This window comes from Plecotus auritus, assembly GCF_963455305.1.
Source record: "Plecotus auritus genome assembly, chromosome: 4".
NCBI lineage: Eukaryota > Metazoa > Chordata > Mammalia > Chiroptera > Vespertilionidae > Plecotus > Plecotus auritus.
In genome coordinates this window covers 121288236-121310129 of record NC_137775.1, presented here as the reverse complement: position 1 = coordinate 121310129, position 21894 = coordinate 121288236, and the positions used below count along the sequence as shown (strand labels likewise).

Genomic DNA, 21894 nt, shown 5'->3' with positions numbered 1-21894 from the left:
TGAGCTTTTGTCAGTTCTATATGTCACTGTGAGGTTGGGAGCCCTTTCTCTGAATTCTGGAGACTGCGTATGAAATGTTCAATTCATTTTTGTCAATACTTCCAATTGCTTGAATGGGATTACATGTACTACCTCTGGTATTTTAATTTTACACCTGAAAATTCTTTCTCAAATTAAAAAAAATCAATTATTTTGTATACTTTACAGTGCATAAAATAATAGACCTTTTTCAATATGTGTAGAGGAGGGGATACAGACAGAGGGGAAGGAGGAAGGGAAGCGATGTCCACCTGTTCAACTAAGGAAATGGGGGAGTAGAGGTGAGGCAGGAGTAAGAATACATTGACTCAGAAAGTAAGGATAAAAAACTCTTATATTTGATTATGTTATTCTTCATCTTCTATACAATGCTAATTTTTAACCACTAACAAAAGTATCTTTTACAAGTGTTTAGCTGTATTACATTTTTGTATTTTACAATACATAATTATCTGCCAATAAAATGTTAATTTTCTACAGGTCATTTCATTCCAAGCCTTTAGAAATCTGTTCTTCTTTAAATCAAGTTTATTGAGGTATAATTTACAAAGAATGAACTGCATCCATATTAACTATACAACTTGTTGAGTTTTGATAGATGCATACACCTACGAAACTACTGCTTCTAATCAAGATACAGAAGTTTTCATAACCCCCACATTATTCCCCATGGCCCCTTGCAATCCATCTCACTCTCTACTCCCAGTTCTAGGCAACCACTGACCTGCCTTCTGTCATAGATCGGTTTGAAATTTCTATCATTTTATAACAATAGAATTACACCTATGTAATTTTTGGGTCTGCTTTATTTCACTTATGATATTTTTGAGATTCATTCATGTTGCATGTATAAGTAGTTCATTCCTTTTTATTGCTGAGTAGTACTCAACTGTACAAATTTACCACATTAAAAAAATCCATTCACCTGTTGATGAACATTTGGTAGCTTCTAGGTTATGGCTATTGTGAATAATATTGATCTGAGCATTCATATACAAGTCTTTGTCGACATAGGTTCTCATGGTGTATATGTATATCTAACTGTATTAAAACTGTCAAATAATTTTCCAAAGTGACTATTCTTTTATATTCCCATCAACAGAAGGTAAGTTCCAGCTGTTTCACATCCTCACCAACAATTGGTATTTCGTCTTTTTCACTTTAATTCAAATGAGTATACAGTATTGTCTCATGTTTTTAATCTGAATTTTTCCCTGGTGGCTAATGTTGTTGACTATCTTTGCTTGTGTTCACTTGACATTAGCATATCTGCTGTGAAGTACCTATTTAAATCTTTGCCTATCGTTAAGTTGGCTTATTTGACTTCTCATTAATGAATTGCATGAATTCATTATGTATTCTGAAAACAAGCACTTTTCCAGATATATGTGTAGCAAATATTTTTTTCCAGTCTGAAGCTTTCCTTCTCATTTGCTTAATAGTGTCTTTTTATGAGAAAATAGTTTTAAAATTTGATAGAGACCTATTCTTTATTTTTTCTTCATTTCACATTTTTTTGCATCGTATTTAAGAAATCTTTGGATAACCCAATGTCAGAAAGATTTTCTGTAATGTTTTCTTCTAGCAATTTTATAAATTTAGCTTTTCCTTTAGGTCTGTCATCATTTTTATGTTAATTTTTGAGAATGATATGAGATGATGATTGATACCTATATTTTTGTATGGGTATCTAGTTGTTCCAGCACCATTTGTTGAAAAGACTGCTTTTATACTACCCTCCATCTTTTGTACAATGCTTATTTTCTAGTACTAACCAAAGCTCAATTTAAAAAACATTTGGCAATATTATTTTATATCCCTTTTTCAATAAATATCATGATCTGCCAGTAAAAAGGTAATAGTCCATATGTCATTGATCATTTGTCTTTGGGAACATTAAAAAAAAAAACTTTATTGAGGTGTAATTTACAAGCAGTGAACTGTGTCTTTTAGTGAACATTACTTTTAATATCTAATAATCTGTTGTTAGGTTTCATTTCAGTCTTCTCCCTAATTCTAGCCAATAAATATTATTGATCATCTACCTTGTGTCATGTTAGGAAAGAGACAAGAATAAGAATACATTTCCTAGAAGATTTCACTTTGGTATACAGAAATAAAAACATTTCCTATACAATCCAGTTGTAGCAATAAATATTTAGGGAAAAACGAGATTGACAATTACAGAGGAAGGAAGGGAAGTTGGAAATGTCACTTGAAGTAAATTATCTTTATTATAATTCCTTTTTCCTTCTTTAGGAAAGGAAACACATTCATAACAGAGAATTTGGAAAAGAAAAATAAGGATATATACTTTATTAATCTCAATTTTGGATTAATCTCATCTGGATCAAATAATTAAATGAGATGTGCCTTCAATGAAAAAGGGACATCTGTGTGGCCTGCCTGATAGACCTTCTTTACAGGTGTGTCATTTAATATGGTCACTAGAGCTAGCCTCACCTAAGTGCAAAGTTTTTGTCTTGGGCCAAACAAATGTGCTTCTTTGGGAAAAAGAAATCAGTATGAGTGGAAATGGAATGGCTATAAGAGGCCTGGAGGTGGGAATACCATTAAACAAGCAGAAACATATAGAAATAGTGGTTCTCCTATTTACCTAGCACTTACCATCTGCCAAGCATCATAAGTGATTTGTTGAATTGTCACAGCAATCTTAGAAAGGCTTTACACAGAGAGAAATTGAGGCAAGAGATGTTAAAGCCATCATGGTAGATTAAGTTGTTGTTCAAAAATAGTCACTCTTCCCTACCCTCACTTAACCATCCCATTGATGTTTGATTTGGTCATGTGACTGGCTTTGGCTTCATGATGGATATCATGAATTTTGTGCATCGGGCCTCTATTATAGGCTAGTACTGGAAGTCCTACCCACAGAGATCAGACAAGAAGAAAAAATAAAAGGCAACCAAATTGAAAAAGGAAGAAGTAAAACTGTAATTATTCACAGATGACATGATATTGTAATTGATAACCCTAAAAACTACTCCACCTAAAAACTACTAGATTTAATAAATGAATTCATCAAAGTGGCAGGATACAAAATTAACATCTAGAAATCAATGGCAATTTTTATACACCAATAATGAACTCTCAGAAAGAGAAGCTCCCCCTCAAAAAAAAAATAAAATAAAAATACAATCCCACTTAACCACTGAAACAAAAAAATTAACATACTTAGGAATAAACTTAACCAAGGAGGTAAAAGACCTATACTTGGAAAACTACAGGACGTTGAAAAAAGAGATAGAGAAGATATAAACAAGTGGAAGCATATACCATGTTCATGGATTGGAAGAATTAACATCATTAAAATGTCCATACTACCCCTAGCACTCTATAGATTCAATGCAATTCCTATTAAAATACCAATGGCATATTTCACAGACCTAGAAAACACTCCAAAAATTTATATGGAAGCAAAAAAGACCCCAAACAGCCACAGAAATCTTGAGAAAAAAGAACAGAGGTGGAGGGATCATAATACCTGATGTCAAGTTATACTACAAAGCTATTGTAATCAAAACAGCCTGGTACTGGCCCAACAACAGACATTGCCCATGGACAATCAGGATAGGGTGTTGAAGGACTGGGGTGGGGTTGGAACTGGGCGGAGGGGGGCAATGTGGGGAAAAAGAAGACATCTGTAATACGCTCAATAATAAAGAATATATTCATTGAATTCATTAAGCTGCGGAGATTTCTGTAGTAGAACCTTGGCTGTTGCTGCTATCTTAGTATTTTTCATGTTCTTTTGACTGATGTGCAAAGATTTTCTGCACATAGTCCTTGTCCTGTTGTACCTTTAGTCTTTACAAACAGACTTTTATCATCTCTTTGATTTCTTCCAAAGGAGCTGATAAGGTATTATTTTTCCTACAGATGCAGTCTTAATTTCAAAATGAATGTACAGTGAAACTTATAATTAATATTTATCTTCTTAATCTTTTAAATTCACATTAACTATTTCTTATACATCATAATACTATTTTTCCCACTGAATACAGAACATTGTCATAGAAAACAGTATGTGGGAAGATACCATTAACATAAATGTTCATTATGTATCATTGCATAACCAACAGCATGATCAAGTGGATGGGAAAATAATTCATTACTTGTTTTTAGTTTCTTAATTTTAATATTTTATTTTAAATCACACAAATATGAGTTTTGCTATATTACTTTATTTAAAGAAATCTCAGTATTATTTAGACTTTCTATTTCAGGACAAAAAAGAAAAATGATTTTTTTTTTTTATAAATATATTTTATTGATTTTTTACAGAGAGGAAGGAAGAGTGATAGATAGTCAGAAACATCGATGAGAGAGAAACATCGACCAGCTGCCTCCTGCACACCTCCCACTGGGGATGTGCCCGCAACCAAGGTACATGCCCTTGACCGGAATCGAACCTGGGACCTTTCAGTCCGCAGGCCGACGCTCTATCCACTGAGCCAAACCGGTTTTGGCAAGAAAAATGATTATTAAGAAAAAGTTAAGAAATTTAAATTCCTAGAAATTTTGAGAAGGTAAAAATGTCCTCACAAATATGGTATCATCTATTTCCTAGAATTTGTTTATAATTTTTTAGAATATCATTTGATATTTTCTGACAAAAATGTATATGTTCTTAATAATAACCATTCACTAGGCTTTGATATTTTGCTATGTAATGTTGCATAGAATTCTCCATTCACTAGAACCTCATAATAACTACTAAACTATTCAAAGATTTCTGCAAAGTTATAGCATTATATTACACCTTTTAAAGTTGTAATGATGGTGTCATTCAGAAGATGGCACTGTTGATAGGGAGAAAAAATTCTGAGCAATTGATAGAAAACCAAATCCATAAAATTAACTATGTTTCAAATCATAGCAGTAAATATTTTGAGATTTTCATGTGGTTATGTGATGGAGTCCTGGTTCCAGGCTTGGATATTATTGCCAATATAGATATTATTGCCTTTGTAACTCCAAATATTTTCTTTCATGAACACATTTTCTCTTGTTACCTCCCCTATTCCTTTTGGCATATGATTGCTTATCTTAAAAAAATAAAGGATTCTATAATGAATTTTAAGTACTCTACTTTTAAATATGTTTATGAGTGATAATTGCATGGGATATAAAATATTATTTCTCCTGGATTGTATCACCCTAAATAAGAAATACTTTTGTACAATTGGCATATCTTAAATTACCTTTCCCTCACTAGGTAAATAATTTTGGTAGGTATACAAAATTAATGAGTTAATTTCTCTGTAGTTCTACTTTTGAAAGGAAGTGCTTGCATGCAATATCTTTTCTAATTTTCAGCAAATTGGATGTTTCAGAAGACTTTTCAAGACTATTATTGACCTTGATGGAAATTGATATGGTATATAATTCAACTGCTTTATCTAATATGTGCAAAGTGGCTATATTTCAGAAAATGTCAGTGTCAATAAGAATTTCAATTATTTTTTTTCACCTATAATTGGCAACTAAATCTGGGACAAAGATACTTTAGCAATTGTGTGAGATATGAAAAATAAATTATATAAAGATTCTGATTACAGTTTATCAACATCTCTATATCATAAGGCTTATTAAACATTGAACTCTAACCTACTTTTAAAAACACATTTGTAATAGATGTATTTTAGCATTCAAGTATCTGACCAAATTAACTTAAAGATACAGCACCATCTTATGGATATTTCTATATTTGTAAAATTTAGAAATGTAAAAGTCTTTCTGAGTTTGGGAATGGAAAAGCTTAATTTATAAGTAAAAAAAAAAAAATTGTAGGAGGAGAATATTTTAATTTAACAAGAAAATATGCGGCATTGAGTAACTTAAAAGTGTGTGTGTGTTTGTGTTGTGAATGTGTGTTTGTGAGGGCATGATAAAGGCACAAACTGAGATTTGTAATTCTTCTTTCAAAATTAAGAATTCTAATAAAAGGAAACATAAACAACCGTTATTACAATAAAAATACATAACTTTGTGAAAGAAGACATGTAGTCCAGAATATTATCAGTCTCTAAATGACACTGAGGCATCACCGATTATCAACCTGCAAAGATGTTTTAAAACAACTAAACTAATGAGAAGTAGAAATTTCTTATGAGCCAGGAGCCACACTTCCTAAAGAGTGCTGAAAAAAATTAGGCGTGCTAATAAACCCATTTAACTGTCTGTGTATACTATATAGCTGGTAATAAATTCTCCTTATATTTATTTAGCATTTAAACATTTTTATAAGTGATTTATGCCTACTATTTTGTTTAAATATAGATATAGGTATTTTTGAATGAACACTTCCTAATAATCCGTCTTATTATTTTAATGTAAAGCACATACCCAGTTTAAGGAGATTGCAGAAAAATTGATGAACAAAACTTCTCCATTCATTATTAAGGCATAGTTACACATGTATGTTATAGTTTTTTTTTTTTTTTTAATGTATATTTATTGACTTCAGAGAGGAAGGGAGAGGGAGAGAGAGATAGAAACATCAATGATGAGAGAGAATCATTGATCGGCTGCCTCCTGTACACCCCCTCCTGGGGGGATTGAGCCAGCAACCTAGGCATTGCCCCTGACCGTAATCGAATCCAGTTTCCTTCAATCGACAGGCCAACGCTCTATCCACTGAGTTAAACTGGCTAGGGCTGTATGGTATAGTTTTAATATTTAGTTCACCTTAGTTATTATATACTAGAGGCCCAGTGCACGAAATTCATGCACAGGGAGGGGGGTGTCCCTCAGCCCAGCCTGCACCCTCTCCAATCTGGGACCCCTTGAGGGATGTCCGACTGCCCTCCCCTACAGGCCTGGTCCCCCCCAACTGCTCTCCCTTGCAGGCCTGGGTCCCCCCCAACTGCCCTCCCCTACAGGCCTGGTCATCCCTAACTGCCCTCCCCTGCAGGCCTGGTCCCCCCCAACTGCTCTCCCCTGAAGGCTTGATCACCCCCAACTGCTCTCCCCTGCAGGCCTGGGTTCCTCCCAACTGTCTTTCCCTGCAGGCCTGGTAGCCCCCAACTTCCCTCCTCTGCTGGCTTGGTCACCCCTAACTGCCCTCCCCTGCAGGCTTGATTGCCCCCAACTGCCCTCCCGTGCAGGCCTGGTCCCTCCCAACTGCCCTCCCCTGATGGCCTGATGGCCCACAACTGCCCTCCCTTGCTGGCCATCTTGTGGCGGCCAACTTGTGTCCACATGGGGGCAGGATCTTTGACCACATGGGGGCAGCCATCTTGTGTTTTGGAGTGATGGTCAATCTGCATATTACTCTTTTATTAGATAGGATAGAGGCCTGGTGCATGGGTGGGGGCCAGCTGGTGTGCCCTGAAGGGTGTCCTGGATCAGGGTTGGGGTTCCCTTGGGGCGTGGGGTGGCCTGGGCGAGGGCCTGTGGTGGTTTGCAGGACAGCCACGCCCCCTGGCTACCCAAGTGGAGGCCCTGGTATCTGGGGTTTATTTATCTTCTATAATTGAAACTTTGTAGCCTGGAGCAGAGCCAAGCCTTCTGCTTGCTCCGAGGTGGCAGCCATTTTTTTTGGATTTATGTATCTTCTATAATTGAAACTTTGTAGCCTTAAGCGAGGCCTGGTCCGGCCAGGGTGTGTGGAAAGCTTGGCTTTCTCCATCGCCGGGGGCAACCCTAGCCTCCTGCTCTTTCCAGCTCCGTGGCTGCCGCCATTTCTGTTTGGGTTTATGTATCTTCTATCATTGAAACTTTATAGCCTTGAGTGGAGGCCTGGGCCAGCAAGGGCAGGCGGAAAGCTTGGCTTCCTCCCTTGCCAGGGAAACCCAAGCCTCCCTCCTGCTCTCTGTGGCTGTAGCCATCTTGGTTGGGTTTATTTGCATATTCGCTCCTGATTGGCTGGTGGGCATGGCTTGTGGGCATGGCTTGTGGGTGTAGCGGAGTGGTGGTTAATTTGCATATTACTCTTTTATTAGATAGGATGGACTTCAGGCATTACATAATTTACCCAGTTTGCACAATGCAAAACATAGATTCAGTGGTTCTTTGCTTTTTGGTATCTTGAATTCCATGAAACAAGCTTTGAAACCTCTCCTAAGAAAGAAGTCCATTAGTAAAATATACTTTGCATATAATTTTAGAGGCTTCTGGACTTCCTGGGGTTTCTCCATGCTCTATGATTTTAAATAGTATTCTCTTTATTTTAACATTTATTTCTTTTAGATCCTAATTTTGACTATTGAAAGCCAGGAGTTTAATTATGAAGCCTTTTTGTTGTAGAGAAGCTCTATTTATACACACACACACACACACACACACACACACACACACACACACACACTTCTATTTGGTTTTAACTCATTCTCCCCCTTCTCCAACTAAATTATATAAAAGTGTCAGTGTAAATAAAGGAGTTATCATATAGGTTTTATTTTCATGTTATTTAGAGTGAGATGTAAAAAATATGATGTTGACTATAAACAACATAGAATTTTTGGCTTTATCCTCACAGAATAGTACAGGTTCTAATAATTTCCTATTAGGAATCATTTTGTATTTAATGTAGACTCTTGACTCTAAATTTCTAAATTTTGTTTCAAATGTAAACTTGTCATTGATTTAATAAAATTAAGTTATTCCTAGATATGTACATTGATAGAAAAAAATGAACAAAAGTTGTAAAATGTTACCCATAGCACATACATATTTTTATGTTCACTTCTTAATGTGGTTAGGTATTTTCTAGCTTAATAGAAAACCCAGGAAAATTTAATAGATTTATTTTAATAGCATGATGTTTAAATTCAGATCCAAGACACTATATTAGATGTTAAATATTTCCTGTAATCAAATTGAAGATTTATCTTAATTTTAAAAATATTTCATTTATTAATATTCTAGAACAATCTTGTTAATTTATTGGATACAATTGTAAGGGATTGTCAAATAACATCAAGTGGGAAAATAAAGATATGTCTTTATTAACTATTTACTATCACTTTGGTCTGTTGCAGTAATTAGCATTACTGCAACAGGAATCATTTACACTATTAAAACTTATTAAGGACCCCAATGATCTTTTGGTTATGTGGGTTAATTTAATACAATGTTTTCATTTTTTGGTGATGGGAGGAGACGTGACTTGGAGTGGTGAACACACAATAAATATATAGATAATTATAGAATTGAATCCCTGAAACCTATATAATTTTATTAACCAATGTCACCTCCATAAATTCAATTTAAAAATCCACAATACTTTAATTTTTAAGGGCATCAAAATTTATGAAAAATTTAGATATCTAAAGCATTTAAAACAGGAATGAAGACGTTTTCACAATCTATATCTTTAGCTATAATAAGATTCACAGGATATATTTGTTCAACATAGTATAATGCCTATTTTATCTTTAAATCAGGCAGAGAGAAGAATATCTGAGAGTGAATATTTGCTGAGTTAGTTGTGCAATAGTAAAATTAGAGACCTAACCCTGAAGAATAAGCTTTCTCAAAATGTGGTCCTCAAACCATAGGGGGATCCCTGAGACTTTACCTGGGAAATCAGTGATGTTGAAACTTTTCCATACAAATACTAAAGCATTACATTTCTTTTTCACTGTGTTAACACTTCAGAGATGGTGCAGACCAATGGTGGATTCATGTGGAGCTTTATCAAGACTATCATGACAAGGCACCCAAATCTACTAATAATCATTGTGTTCTTCATGGTATACACTCACAGAAAAAAAGTGCCAGTTTCCTTTTAACAATACCTCTGGTTAGGCAGTAAAAAGTATTAATTTTGTTAAATCTCAGTCCTTGGGTACACATTAACAAATATTCTGTGAGGTGAAATGGGAAGAATACATAAAACACTTCTGAACAGTGACTTGTAGGAGAAGCGCTGGTTTGAGCTGGAAGCTTTTCCCTAGAACACCATTCTCACCTGAGAAAACAACTTGACAAATTATAATTATTCATACTTGGATATTTGGCAGATACTTTGTCAGATCTCAGTGAAGTAAGCTTGTTACTTTAACGAAAACAACTGACAATATTGTTGCCAGTGATAAAATTCAAGCATTCAAGAAAAAATTAATATTTTGTAAAGTTCGTATCTGTCACTATAAGCTTGATAGTCTTCCACTGCTTTTTTTGATGAGATTGGTGGTATTGAAAAATGTAATTTTTAAAATAGTATATAATAAAATTAAAAGTGTCAACTTTTAACCTGTATTACCCAATGAACCAGTGTTTTCCAAATGAGCAATGAATGACGTCACAAAACCAGCAGTTTAAAGTGCAAGATAGAGTAATGAATTTTTTAATATCATAGAGTAAAAAGTTTATTAATGTGGTTTTACATTCCACATTGCAGCTAAGCTGAAAGAATTGACCACTTATTAGTTTTGGTGTAATATGAAAGAAGAATATCTACAATTATATTAAAATATTCCTATTTTCAATGACATATCTATGTGTGACTGGATTTTCTTCATCTATTTCAAACAAAATAATATATTGCAACAGATTTAATGTAGCAGCAGATATGAGAATCTTGGTAACATGAATACCAACCCAGACAATAAAGACTTTTGCATAGTGTAAAATAATGTTACTCTTCCCACTCAACTTTTTATTTTGAAAATATAATTCTTTAAAAAAAATAAATATATGTAATTTATGTTATAGCACAAATTTGTTATTTTAAATGAATTAATAAATAGCTATTCCTAAATTGTCTTAGTCTTATTTTTCTATTATTAGAAATACTAATACATGTAACCAGTATAACCAAAAGATCTTTGGGGTCCCAATAACTTTCAAAGTGTAAATGGGTTCTGAGAACAAGTTTATTAATTATTGCTACAGACCAAAATAATAGTAAGTAGTTATAGACATATCTTTACTTTTTGCACTTGATGTTATTTGACTATCCCTTATCATTTTGTCCAGTAAAATCTCTACTTCAATTTAATTTAATTTTCTGGAGCATTATTGTTGAAATGTGTGTTTACAGCAGTATTATTTTCATCTCTTAAGTAAGACATTGGTTGAATTCCTAGTCAATCAATGCAATGTCCTCTTTACAGAGTCCTAGTATAATGCTTTATATAGAACAGGCACTCAATTCATGTTATTGACTGATGGGCAGAAAATGTATTTAACAAGTCAATACAAGTACAAAAAACTGTGAAAGCTAGAGGAGGGAAAAGCTCTGACTATTGCTTTATCCATTATGAACATCATTCTTAGATTTTTTCCATTTCCCAAAAAGTTCACATAGTTTGTGTTTCTATTGACATTTATTAATCATTAATGGGAATACTCACAGATTGAAAGGAATAGAAAGTAAAGTAACTTCTTATTGTGAGGTCAACCTTATAAAAATTACAAAATTTTTGAGATCTTAGTAACCTTAACCTATATTGGGGCATTTCTTAGGTCTGGTTGTTTCAAGGCAAATAATTGAGAAATACAAATTCTAGAAAAAGGGAATTGGAGGATCCAAGATGGCGGCGTAGGTAAACACCTAAACCGCTGCCTCGCACAACAATTTTAAAACTACAACTAAAAGACAAAACGTCTATCACCCAGAACCACGGGAAAGCTGGCTGAGTGGAAGTTCTACAACTAGAAGGAAAGAGCAAACAGCATTGAGGGGTGCACAAGCGCTGAAAAGCTGAGGTACGAAGACACGCAAATCGGGCTGGCGATGGGTGACTGGGAGTGCTGCTGTTTTCAACCCGAAGGGAGATAAGATCCCGATTACTCCAAACTCCAGTTTCTGGGGAGATGCTGGGGACCCAAACTCCTACTGAGAGAAGCTGGACTGTCTGCCGTGGGGTCGGAAAGTGAGGGAGGCTTGCTTGCAGGGCTGCGCGAAGGAATAATTTATTGTGCTGGGGCGTGGGGCACGGGATGCGGGGACACGTCGGAGACACAGAGCCAGCTTACTGGCAGCCATCACTGTTTGCCACGCCCTAGCCTGGTCACACCCTGAGACCCCGCCCTGCACAATCTACGAACCCACCCAAGCTCCAAGCAGTGGCTTTAGCATATGAATGGCCTGCCCTATCGCAGCTTAACCTAGCAAACTTGCAGCCCAGGTCAGACAGCTCCAAAACCTCCAAACCCCAAGCAAAGAGGAGAAAACTGTAGTTCTCGCTGTAGCTCCTGCTGGGTGGCCTCAGACAGTAGCTGACCTGTACCCCATTGGAGATCCAGAAGCCAGTGTACCTAGTGGTCAGTGTGAGACACCAGATTTCAACTCCTCACATCCATAAGTGACACATTCAAGAGGCAGACTCAGTGAGCACCAAAGCCCCACTGAAACAAGTCCTACACCATAAGCATGTCTCCAGCGCAGCAGTTCTTCCATTACAGACACAGTGGGTCCTCACAGCCAATTGGCCTGGAGGTCAATTCCTCCCAGTGTACCAACAGCAATCAAGGCTTAACTACACCAAGACTTTGCACTCAGCCCACAAAGGGGTGTACCAAAGGCGTCCACCTCAGGTGATTGGGGAGGCTGAGCTACTGGCCCCTATAGGTCACCTACCACACAAAGCCACTCCATCAACACAAGGAAGCAGCAAAATGCAGAGACAAAGAAACATGTCACGAATGAGAGAAATGGAGGAAAGCAAACTACTGGATGACATAGAGTTCAGAACCACATTTATAAGGTTACTCAAGAATCTTCTAAAAACCGCTGAGGAACTTAGTGAGACCTTTAAGGATCTTAATGAGAATGCCAAAAAAATGGAAAAGGACCAGTCAGAAATTAAGCATACACTGTCTGAAATAAAGAATATACAGAAACTCAACTGTAGATCAAAGGACCCCAAGAATCAAACCAAAGATTTGAAACATGAGGAAACAAAAAACACCCAACCAGAAAAACAAAAAGAAAAAAGAATCCAAAAATATGAAGATAGTGTAAGGAGCCTCTGGGACAACTTTAAGCGTACCAACATCCGAATTTTTGGGGTGCCAGAAGAAGAGAGAGAGCAAAATATTGAAAACCTTTTAGAAGAAATAATGACAGAAAACTTTCCCTACCTGGTGAAAGAAATAGACTTACAAGTTCAGGAAGCACACAGAACCCCATACAAGAGGAATCCAAAGAGGACCACACCAAGACACATCATAATTAAAATGCCAAGGGCAAAAGACAAAGAGAGAATCTTGAAAGCAGCAAGAGAAAAACGGTTAGTTACCTACAAGGGAGCACCCATATGACTGTCAGCTGATTTCTCGGCAGAATCTATGCAGGCCAGAAGGGAGTGGCAGGAAATATTCAAAGTGATGAACAGCAAGAACCTACAACCAAGATTACTCTACCCAGCAAAGCTATCATTCAGAGTTGAAGGTCAGATAAAGAGCTTCACAGACAAGAAAAAGCTAAAGGAGTTCATCACCACCAAACCAGGATTACATGAAATGCTGAAGGGTGTTCTTTAAGGAGAGGAAGAAGAAGAAAAAGGTAAAGATAAAAATTATGAACAACAAAATGACATCAAATACATACCTACCAACAAGTGAATCTAAAAATCAAGTGAATAAAAAAATCTGAAGAACAGAATGGACTGGTGAATATAATAGCATCAGGGACATAGAAAGGGAGTGGACTGACAATTCTCAGGGGAGGGGGTGTGAGGGGTGCGGGAAGAGTTTGGACAAAAAGCTTACACCTATGGATGAAGACAGTGGCGGGGGGTAAGAGGGTGGGGTGGGGAATCAGGTGGAGGGGAGCTATGGTGGGAAAAAAAGAGGAACACCTGTAATAATCTGAACAATAAAGATTTATTAAAAAAAAAAAGAGAGAAATACAAATTCTAATTTATGTAAAACCCAATAAGTAAATGCACTGACTCATTTACTAATTTGTCTCTATTTCAAAAAATATAGTGCTTTTTAAAAATAAGTGTATGTAATTTATGCTATAGCACTGTTTCGAAGTGAGCTAAGTGATAAAGCCATTACTAGTATAATAGCAGTAAAATACTTGGCCCATAACTGAGAATTTACTCTAACAGATGTCTTTTAGCACTCTGCAAGCATTGTTTTCAATTTCTTTGATCTTCACAACAATCGTGTGTCTGTGTGTCTGCATATCAGTGTGGACCACTCATTTACTGGACAATTTGTGCTGATCATCTGCATATATTTTTACCCATTATCTGTAAAGATAGGGTCCCAGAATAATTCTCTGCTAGCACTTAAATTATAACTGGAGAGGAGAAAAAGAAAAAGCTGAGAAAAGGGAAGAAGGAGTTGCCAGAAGGATTATTGCCTCATAAGATAAAAGTACTCCCCTTAAAGTTTCAAAAATTTGTTGTTTTTATGTTACTTTTGTAAAAGCATACTCCTCTTATTAGCTGGGTTTGTGAGTTGACAATTTTTTGGTACATATTTGCAAACCCCGTCTTTCCAACTGACCTGAAATGATTCTTCTCTCTGTTGTAATATAATTTTAACTATAACTTCCAAAACAGTTAAGGGGTATTTTGTGAATTTTGTTCCCTATTTCTACAAGAGCATATACTACCATAATTTTTTATTTTGCTCATGTCTGTTTCATATGCATTCCCTCAAGGACAAACTTTCTTTTGGTTAATCCTCACCCTAGGATATTTTTCCACTGATTTTTAGAGAGAGTGGAAGGGACAGGGAGAGACACACAGAGAGAAACATGGATGTGAGAGAGACATATGGATTGGTTGCCTCCTGCACACACCCCATTCGGGGAGGGGATTGAGCCTGCAGCTGAGGAACAGGCCCTTGACCAGAATTGAAACCTGGGAGCCAAACCAACTAGGGTCAAACTTTTATTTATTTTTTAATCTACTCAGAATACTATATAGCCTAGAGTGGGTGCCCAAACAATGTCTGTTCAAATGAAAGAATGATTTCATCTGTGACTTGAAAGAGTTAATAGCTTCCTTTCAGGTCAAATGCACAAATCAATTCTCAACCAGCAAACAGACCACCTATAGCTATTCAGGTCACACACCTGTTTTCTTAAATATCATTGCTAAAACACATTTATATTCTATTTTATTACTGTGCATCCATCTTTTACCAGCATTACAGGTGTTTCATTAAAAAGCAGTATAACTTCAATTTGTTTTTATGCTCACCTTTACAAAAGTTAAAATGAGTCACTGACTAAATTCCAGTGTATTTCTTGTATTTATGAAATGACACAAACCAATAGCAATCTTATGTTGGGTATCATTTATTCAATTATCCCAGAGCATCAACCAATGTTATAATTACTTGAAAAGCTAACATTGTTCATAGAAATTTGATAAGAACATTAGTGTACCTGCAAAGTTGAAAATGTTAATTAGAAATTATTAGGGTATAATTAATTTTTAACTGTCAGGTTTTCTTTTCAGGTTCCTTTTCTTCCATCCATCCCTTAATTGGCGGGGAGGCAGAGAGGGTTCCCCAGAGACTCATCATTCTCCCTCTTCTCACTTTGAACAAAGGATCTCTGGACCTTATGATCATCTATATCTGTAGCTTCAACTACCACCTATATACTCATGATCTCCCTATCTAGATTTGAGTATCACATTTGTATTTCCAACAAGATTAGGATCTCTCTGATAAGCTCCTCAAAACTGGATGTTTCTCCAAATCTAGTCATCTTCTAGAAGTCCATATCTCATCCATTATCAGTCAAGTTATCTTATCTTGGGAGTCATATACTATCTTTGACCCGCTCCCTCAGTTGCTCATACATATGGTATTAATACCTTTGTTCATCTTTTAAGATTTCCTTCTCTCTTTGTCTCTTGTCTTATATTCAAGCCCTCATTGCTTCCCTCACAGATTTCCTTAGTAATCTCTTGGTATCTTGCCTCTGATTTCACTGCCTTTACATTACTCCAGATTGACTCTTAAGAGTTACAGATCATAAACTGATGAACAAAAACAGATCCAGAGACAGAGAAACATCGATCAGACCGTCAAACCTCAGAGGGAAAGCAGGGGAGGGTCGGGGGAAGGGGAAGAGATCAACCAAAGGACTTATATGCATGCACATAAGCATAACCAATGGTCACAGACACTAGGGGGGTGAGGGCACGAGCGGTGGTGGGCGGGGGGTGTGTGTGTGAAATGGGGGGATAAGGACACATATGTAATACCTTAATCAAAAGAAAAAAAAAAAGGCACAACCACTAAAAAAAAAAAAAAAAAAAAAAAAAAGAGTTACAGATCACCTTATGTCTTACCTTACTTAAACCTTTAAGTGTTTCCCTGTTTTCTTTAGGATACGGTTTAAATTCCAAAGCAGGGCATACAAGGACCTGGATGCCTGCCTATTTTTCTGCTCGATGCTGAATTTGTCTCTGCTGCTTTCTAGTTTCATCTCCTCCATCTTCACATGTGTCCTTCACTGCTGGTAGACCAGTTTACTTGCAGTTGTCCAATGAAGCAAATAATTTAATGCCTTTGCAAATGCAGTTCCTCCTGCCTAAAGTGCCCTTGCCCAGAAGCTCTAAATCATTCTTCAAAATGTACGTCAAGCATCCTGGAAGCCTTCCCTTACTCTCTCCTCAATGAAGTATTTTTTCTCTGTACTGCCATTATCTCCTGGTTTATTAAAATGATCATCAGATTGCAATACCAATATTTATTTGCTGATTTGCTTTTTCAAATAAACACTTATTTTAAATAAATAAAAGTTATTCTCATTTGTCATTCTTTTTTTTTTTTTTAAATATATTTTATTGATATTTTACAGAGAGGAAGGGAGAGGGATAGAGAGCCAGAAACATCGATGAGAGAGAAACATCCATCAGCTGCCTCCTGCACACCTCCCACTGGGGACGTGCCCGCAACCACGGTACATGCCCTTGACCGGAATTGAACCCGGGACCCTTGAGTCCACAGGCCGACGCTCTATCTACTGAGCCAAACCAGTTTCGGCACATTTGTCATTCTTTAACCTTATTAAGGTCAGAGTCTGTATCTTGTTCTTCTAAGTATGCCCAGCATCGTTTTAACGTATGTTAGTTTCTTAACAATGTACAGTATGTTTAATTAATGAAATCCTTAAACATTCTCTTTTCTAAAATTTTTATTTATTAATTTTAGAGAGAAAGGAATGGAGAGAGAGAAACATCGATTTGTTGTTCCACTTATTTATGCATTCATTGGTTGATTCTTGAAAATGCCCTGGCTGGGGATTGAACAGGCAATTTTGGCATATTGGGATGATATTCTAACCAACTGACCTGCCCAGCCAGGACTTAAACATTCTCTTTGTTGTCTTTTGGAGATTTCTTTAATTTATGTTCTTTGAACCATTTTCATCTTCATAGAGAAAACTGTATACCTTATTCTAAAAATTATTAGATGTTTCCAGTGGGGTCCCCAAGGCTTGGAGAATCTTTAATTTGATAACCATTTTCAATAGGAAGGGAATAAATAACAAGCCATCACACCAAATACTATTAACTAATTAATAAAGGAAAATGAAAAATATACCCTTCCTTGGCAAGAAAAGGAAGTGCAATAAAGATGCTATATTTCAAGTGCCCTTTTATGTCCCTAGGAACTAAATTATTTTAGTTATCAGTTTAATAAACATTACACATTTAGTATATACTGATTTATAATTAGACAAATTGTAGTAGTAAAAGCTACTATTTGGAACAAGAAGTGATTTACTATGTTGAGTCCCTGTTCCATTAGTTAGTTCTGTAGAAAAGAAGGTTCTTTAAGTCTCAGGTTCCTTATCTGTACAATGGAACTAAAAATAAATGAGATTATATAAAGGGATTAGTGCTGTACCTGGAACAAAACATGTAAATGGTAATTATCATCATCATCATCACCTTTCTCAAAGTGTTACTTCGGTGACATTATTATATAAGTACATTCACAAAACTTTGCAAATTATGAATATAAGCACTAGATACTGTGACTTACAGGAATAAGGTTGCCATTTATTGTTTACTTTGCCAGAAGTGAAACACTGTCTTTAAATATACTAGTATCAGTTTTTGAGATTTTCTATTCCTTGGCATTTGGCGATCAGTCATGCCTTCAGAGAATCCCTTTTATCACTGTGAGCACCCATTAAAGGTTGATAAATTGACAAGAAGGAGTAATCGCCTCCTTGCCTTTTTATCCCATCTAGGGAGAATGTCACTCAATGCAGAAGGAACGCCTCTCTCTTGTTTACCTAACTGTGAAAGTGGCTTGAAAAAGCTACAACTGCTATTTGGCCACGGGGTGGACAAACTCAGAGGCAGTAATTTCATCTGCTCAGTGATACCACCACTGTGCTTTATCACTTCCCTGCCAGCTTGGCCTCGGCACACTGCTCCGTGTGTTGAAAGCCCCGTTTTCCTTATTTCCCCGCTCTGTCGGTATGAAGAACATAAACAAAATCTCAGACACGTCCAGGTGGTTCCGGCTTTGGGACTGAGAAATCTGCGCAGATAAGATAGGCTTCTGGTGCAGCTATGAGACGCCCACTGGAGGCCAGAACCGACAGCGACCCAGTGCTGTGTGCCCCGGAGCGCCGCAGGCTCGTCCAAATACTCAACAGTGCTGGACACTGGGCGTGCACTCAAATATTCGCTGAATAAATGTTTACACCACTACACTCCCTGCCTGGAGTCGCCCGCATCGCAACCCAGAAAATAATCGAGCTACGAGAGCTGAATGAGTATGCAATTTAGCAAATATAAAATCTATCTTGTTTCATGCGTGTACAGGAATAAAAGTTTTTTATTTTATTTTTTTAAGCCTCGCTTGTTTTGCTTTTTTGTATTTCTTTTCACGAACGCTCCTCTGACTTTTATAATTTGAACTTCACCATGAGGATCAAACAGCAGCAGAGAGACTTCTCAAAGTCTCTTCCCATCGTTATTTGGAGAACAGCAAAGGCCCCACTTTTCCGTGCTCCGGTTCAGTTTCGGATCCGAGAGAGTTTCTGGCAGCTCCCTTACCTGGGGGGTGGGGTGGGGGGGTGGAGGGGTGGGGGAAGAGGGGCGGTGGGGTCAAATCGCCCATCTCCCGCCCCTCAGGAAGGAAGCTGGGGAGAGAAAAAAGGATGGGGTGGGGCGGTCACGACCGTCCAGGCAACCCCGTGTGGCTGCACACAAAGCCAGCACGCTCTGCGGCCCCCCGCCTTTGCGAGCTGCGCTCCCAGGCACCCGGCGCCGGGGCACCCGGGAGGGCAGCTGAGGCAGCGCGCGCACGCGCACTCCGCGGCCCCGCGCCCGCGCCCGGGCGTTGCAGCCCACGTGTTGCTTGTTGTAGGCGCCACAGGTTCCCCACCTGCGCCCTGGCGCTCGGGCCGCTCCGCCCCGGGCCGGCCGGCTCTAAAGGACCGCGGGGTGGGCGGGCCCGGGGCCGGCGCGCGGGCTCACCCCCCACGCTAACTCCGCCTATTTAGTCCCGGCGGCTCTCCCTTTCCCGCCCGCCCCTTGCGCCCGGGTGGTAGGAAACACTCGCGAGTCTAACTCGACGTGTCCGGAAAGCCCTGGCCAGTTTCCCTTTCATTCCGGCCGCTGCTGCCAGCCGCGCGGCTCCCTAAGCCTCGCGGGCGCTGCCGCCGGGGGTGAGGCACCTGGGGCCGCGGGCCGAGCGGCGGGGCGGCTCGAGCACCATGCTGGACCCTTCTTCCAGCGAAGAGGAGTCGGACGAGGGGCTGGAAGAGGAGAGCCGCGATGTGCTGGTGGCGGCCGGCGGTTCGCAGCGAGCGCTGCCCGCCCCGGCTCGGGAAGGGCGGCGGGACGCGCCGGGGCGCGCGGGCGGCGGTGGCGCGGTCAGACCAGGGAGCCCGAGCCCCTCGGTGATCAGTGAGGGGCGAGACGAGCCCGAAAGGCAGCTGGATGAGGAGCAGGAGCGGAGGATCCGCTTGCAGCTCTACGTCTTCGTGGTGAGATGCATCGCGTACCCCTTCAACGCCAAGCAGCCCACAGACATGGCCCGGAGGCAGCAGAAGGTGAGTTGCGGGCAGGACCGCGCGCCTCCTGGACTCCCCCCTCCCCTGGGCGGGCAGCGCTCTGGCCGCGGTTCCTCTGCTCCACGCAGGACGCTGTGTCTTGTTAGTCTTTGAGGGCAGCGGGACCTTTGCGGGGAGGACAGTGTCTTAGCCCGCTGGGAATCGGTTGCAGCGGACGCATCTTCGCCCCGGGCTTGGCAGAATCTGTCAGCTTGGCGTCCGTGAGACCGAGTCGGACCGGGCAGCGCAGCTCCGGCCCTGCGGTGGGGCACCCGGCGGGCTGGGCTCTGGCCCGGTTAGAACGCAACCCCCATCAACTTGAGTTTCCCACGGCAGCGGTGCCTCCTGCTCGCCTAGCCCAGCTGGAGCTGGACCTGACCGGAGGTCGGAATAAGTGTGTAGCCCGGCGAAACAGGTGGAATCGGACACCTGCATTGGTTAGAGGGAAGTCTTCACGAGGGCGAAGGGGTGGGAATGTTCCTCGGTGACTGAAAAAGTAAAATTGACAAGCTTCCTATACTGCTTTATAAACTAGGACCTCAAATCTAAACACTGCGAAAGGTACGCAGCTTTGTAGAGGTACTGTGAGTAATTCCTGGGCCAGACAGACCCAGTGAAACGCACTAGTGATAAAAATAAAGGATTGGCTCATAACCACTTCAAAACAAATGTCCCCTCCCCGCTCCCCCCCTCTTCCGTCCCCCCAAGAGGTAGGGAGTTTGTCTCAGGTGAAGTGCGTGCTAAAGACCCCAGGGATTTAGTGTTCTGTAGCAGACAAAAGTAATGGCTCAAATTGCCTTAACTGGATGTTTTCAACAGAAACGGTGTAGATAGTCTCTCTAATGGAATGCTGAACCTAGAAGGTCCAGTAGAAATATGTAACAGTCTCCTTGGTTTGGGACCAGATGTGGAGACCTGGAGAGATTGATTGCCCAAGGCATGCATACTTAGATGCACAGGTGTTTGTTAGTTTCCTGGAGTATTAACTTTAGCGTATGAGGCACTTAGAAATTTGGAGAGCTTTCGAATTGAATTTTGAAAACCTGCATTTCAGTGTCAATGCAGTCTCCCCACACCATCCTAACCCTATGTACCCATCCTCTTAAAACAGGCGCAACCTAAGCAGCTGTTTTGAATCGTTCATTTTCAGGGCATACTTATAGGATGCTTCCCTGCAGCTGGAAGGTAATTACACAGATCCTTCAAAAATACCTAACCCTCTTCAGAGTCACAACCCCAGAGATAGAAAAGAGGTAGGGATCCTCTGAGTAGACCTCTGGTTTTTGGAGGAGAGAAAGGTGTCAGAGTAGCATTTCTAATCCCAGACCAATTGGCATAATTGATGACACCATTCCTCAGGTCAGATTTGAGTGCACCTGGGAGTTTTGTGAGCCTTCCATTCACCCCTAGCCAGTACCATACTTCCTCGTTGTCTGTAGCTTGCTGTGGAGATGCAGTCATCTCTCCATCTCTCAATTCTGTAGGTCAAGTAACTTTTAATTTCAGTAGTCATTCTTAAAACAAGTGTAACTTTTGACAAATATAGGTGCCCCCCAAATGTATATACACACTTTGAATAATTATAAAGGCAGTGTTCATTAAAATACCTTTCATTTTCAGAATTGAGCTATCAGCTGTTAAAATGTGTGTACATTTTTGGGGGCACCCTGTGATAAGTGGTCATATCAAGTTCATGAATATCATCCAGTCTCCAGTGTTTTTCAGTCATATTGCATTAGCACTTATTTTTGTTGCGTTAAAGTCTTAAAAAAACACATGAAAGTTTGGTGACATTAAGATGCTGTCCCATTTGGAATATTACCTTTGAAAATATTTTTTGCAACTTATTAGCTGATTCATACTGTGTGTACTTGTTGGATTTG

At 39.1% G+C, this 21894-nt stretch overlaps 1 protein-coding gene across 13 annotated transcripts in view; it reads left to right on the top strand.

The window, feature by feature from the left end:
* The first annotated feature begins 19461 nt into the window (after positions 1-19461).
* Positions 19462-21894, top strand: part of CADPS2 (calcium dependent secretion activator 2) — a 498042-nt gene continuing 495609 nt past the window's right edge. For 11 of the 13 annotated variants that reach the window (XM_080666495.1, XM_080666494.1, XM_080666487.1 and 8 more), the window contains exon 1: positions 19493-20011. In XM_080666495.1, coding sequence (XP_080522621.1) covers positions 19673-20011 — 339 coding nt within the window. In that variant the 5' untranslated portion in view covers positions 19493-19672. Of the gene's footprint in view, positions 20012-21894 lie in introns of all 13 variants that reach the window. The other 2 variants (XR_013960502.1, XR_013960503.1) reach the window with 1 other exon arrangement.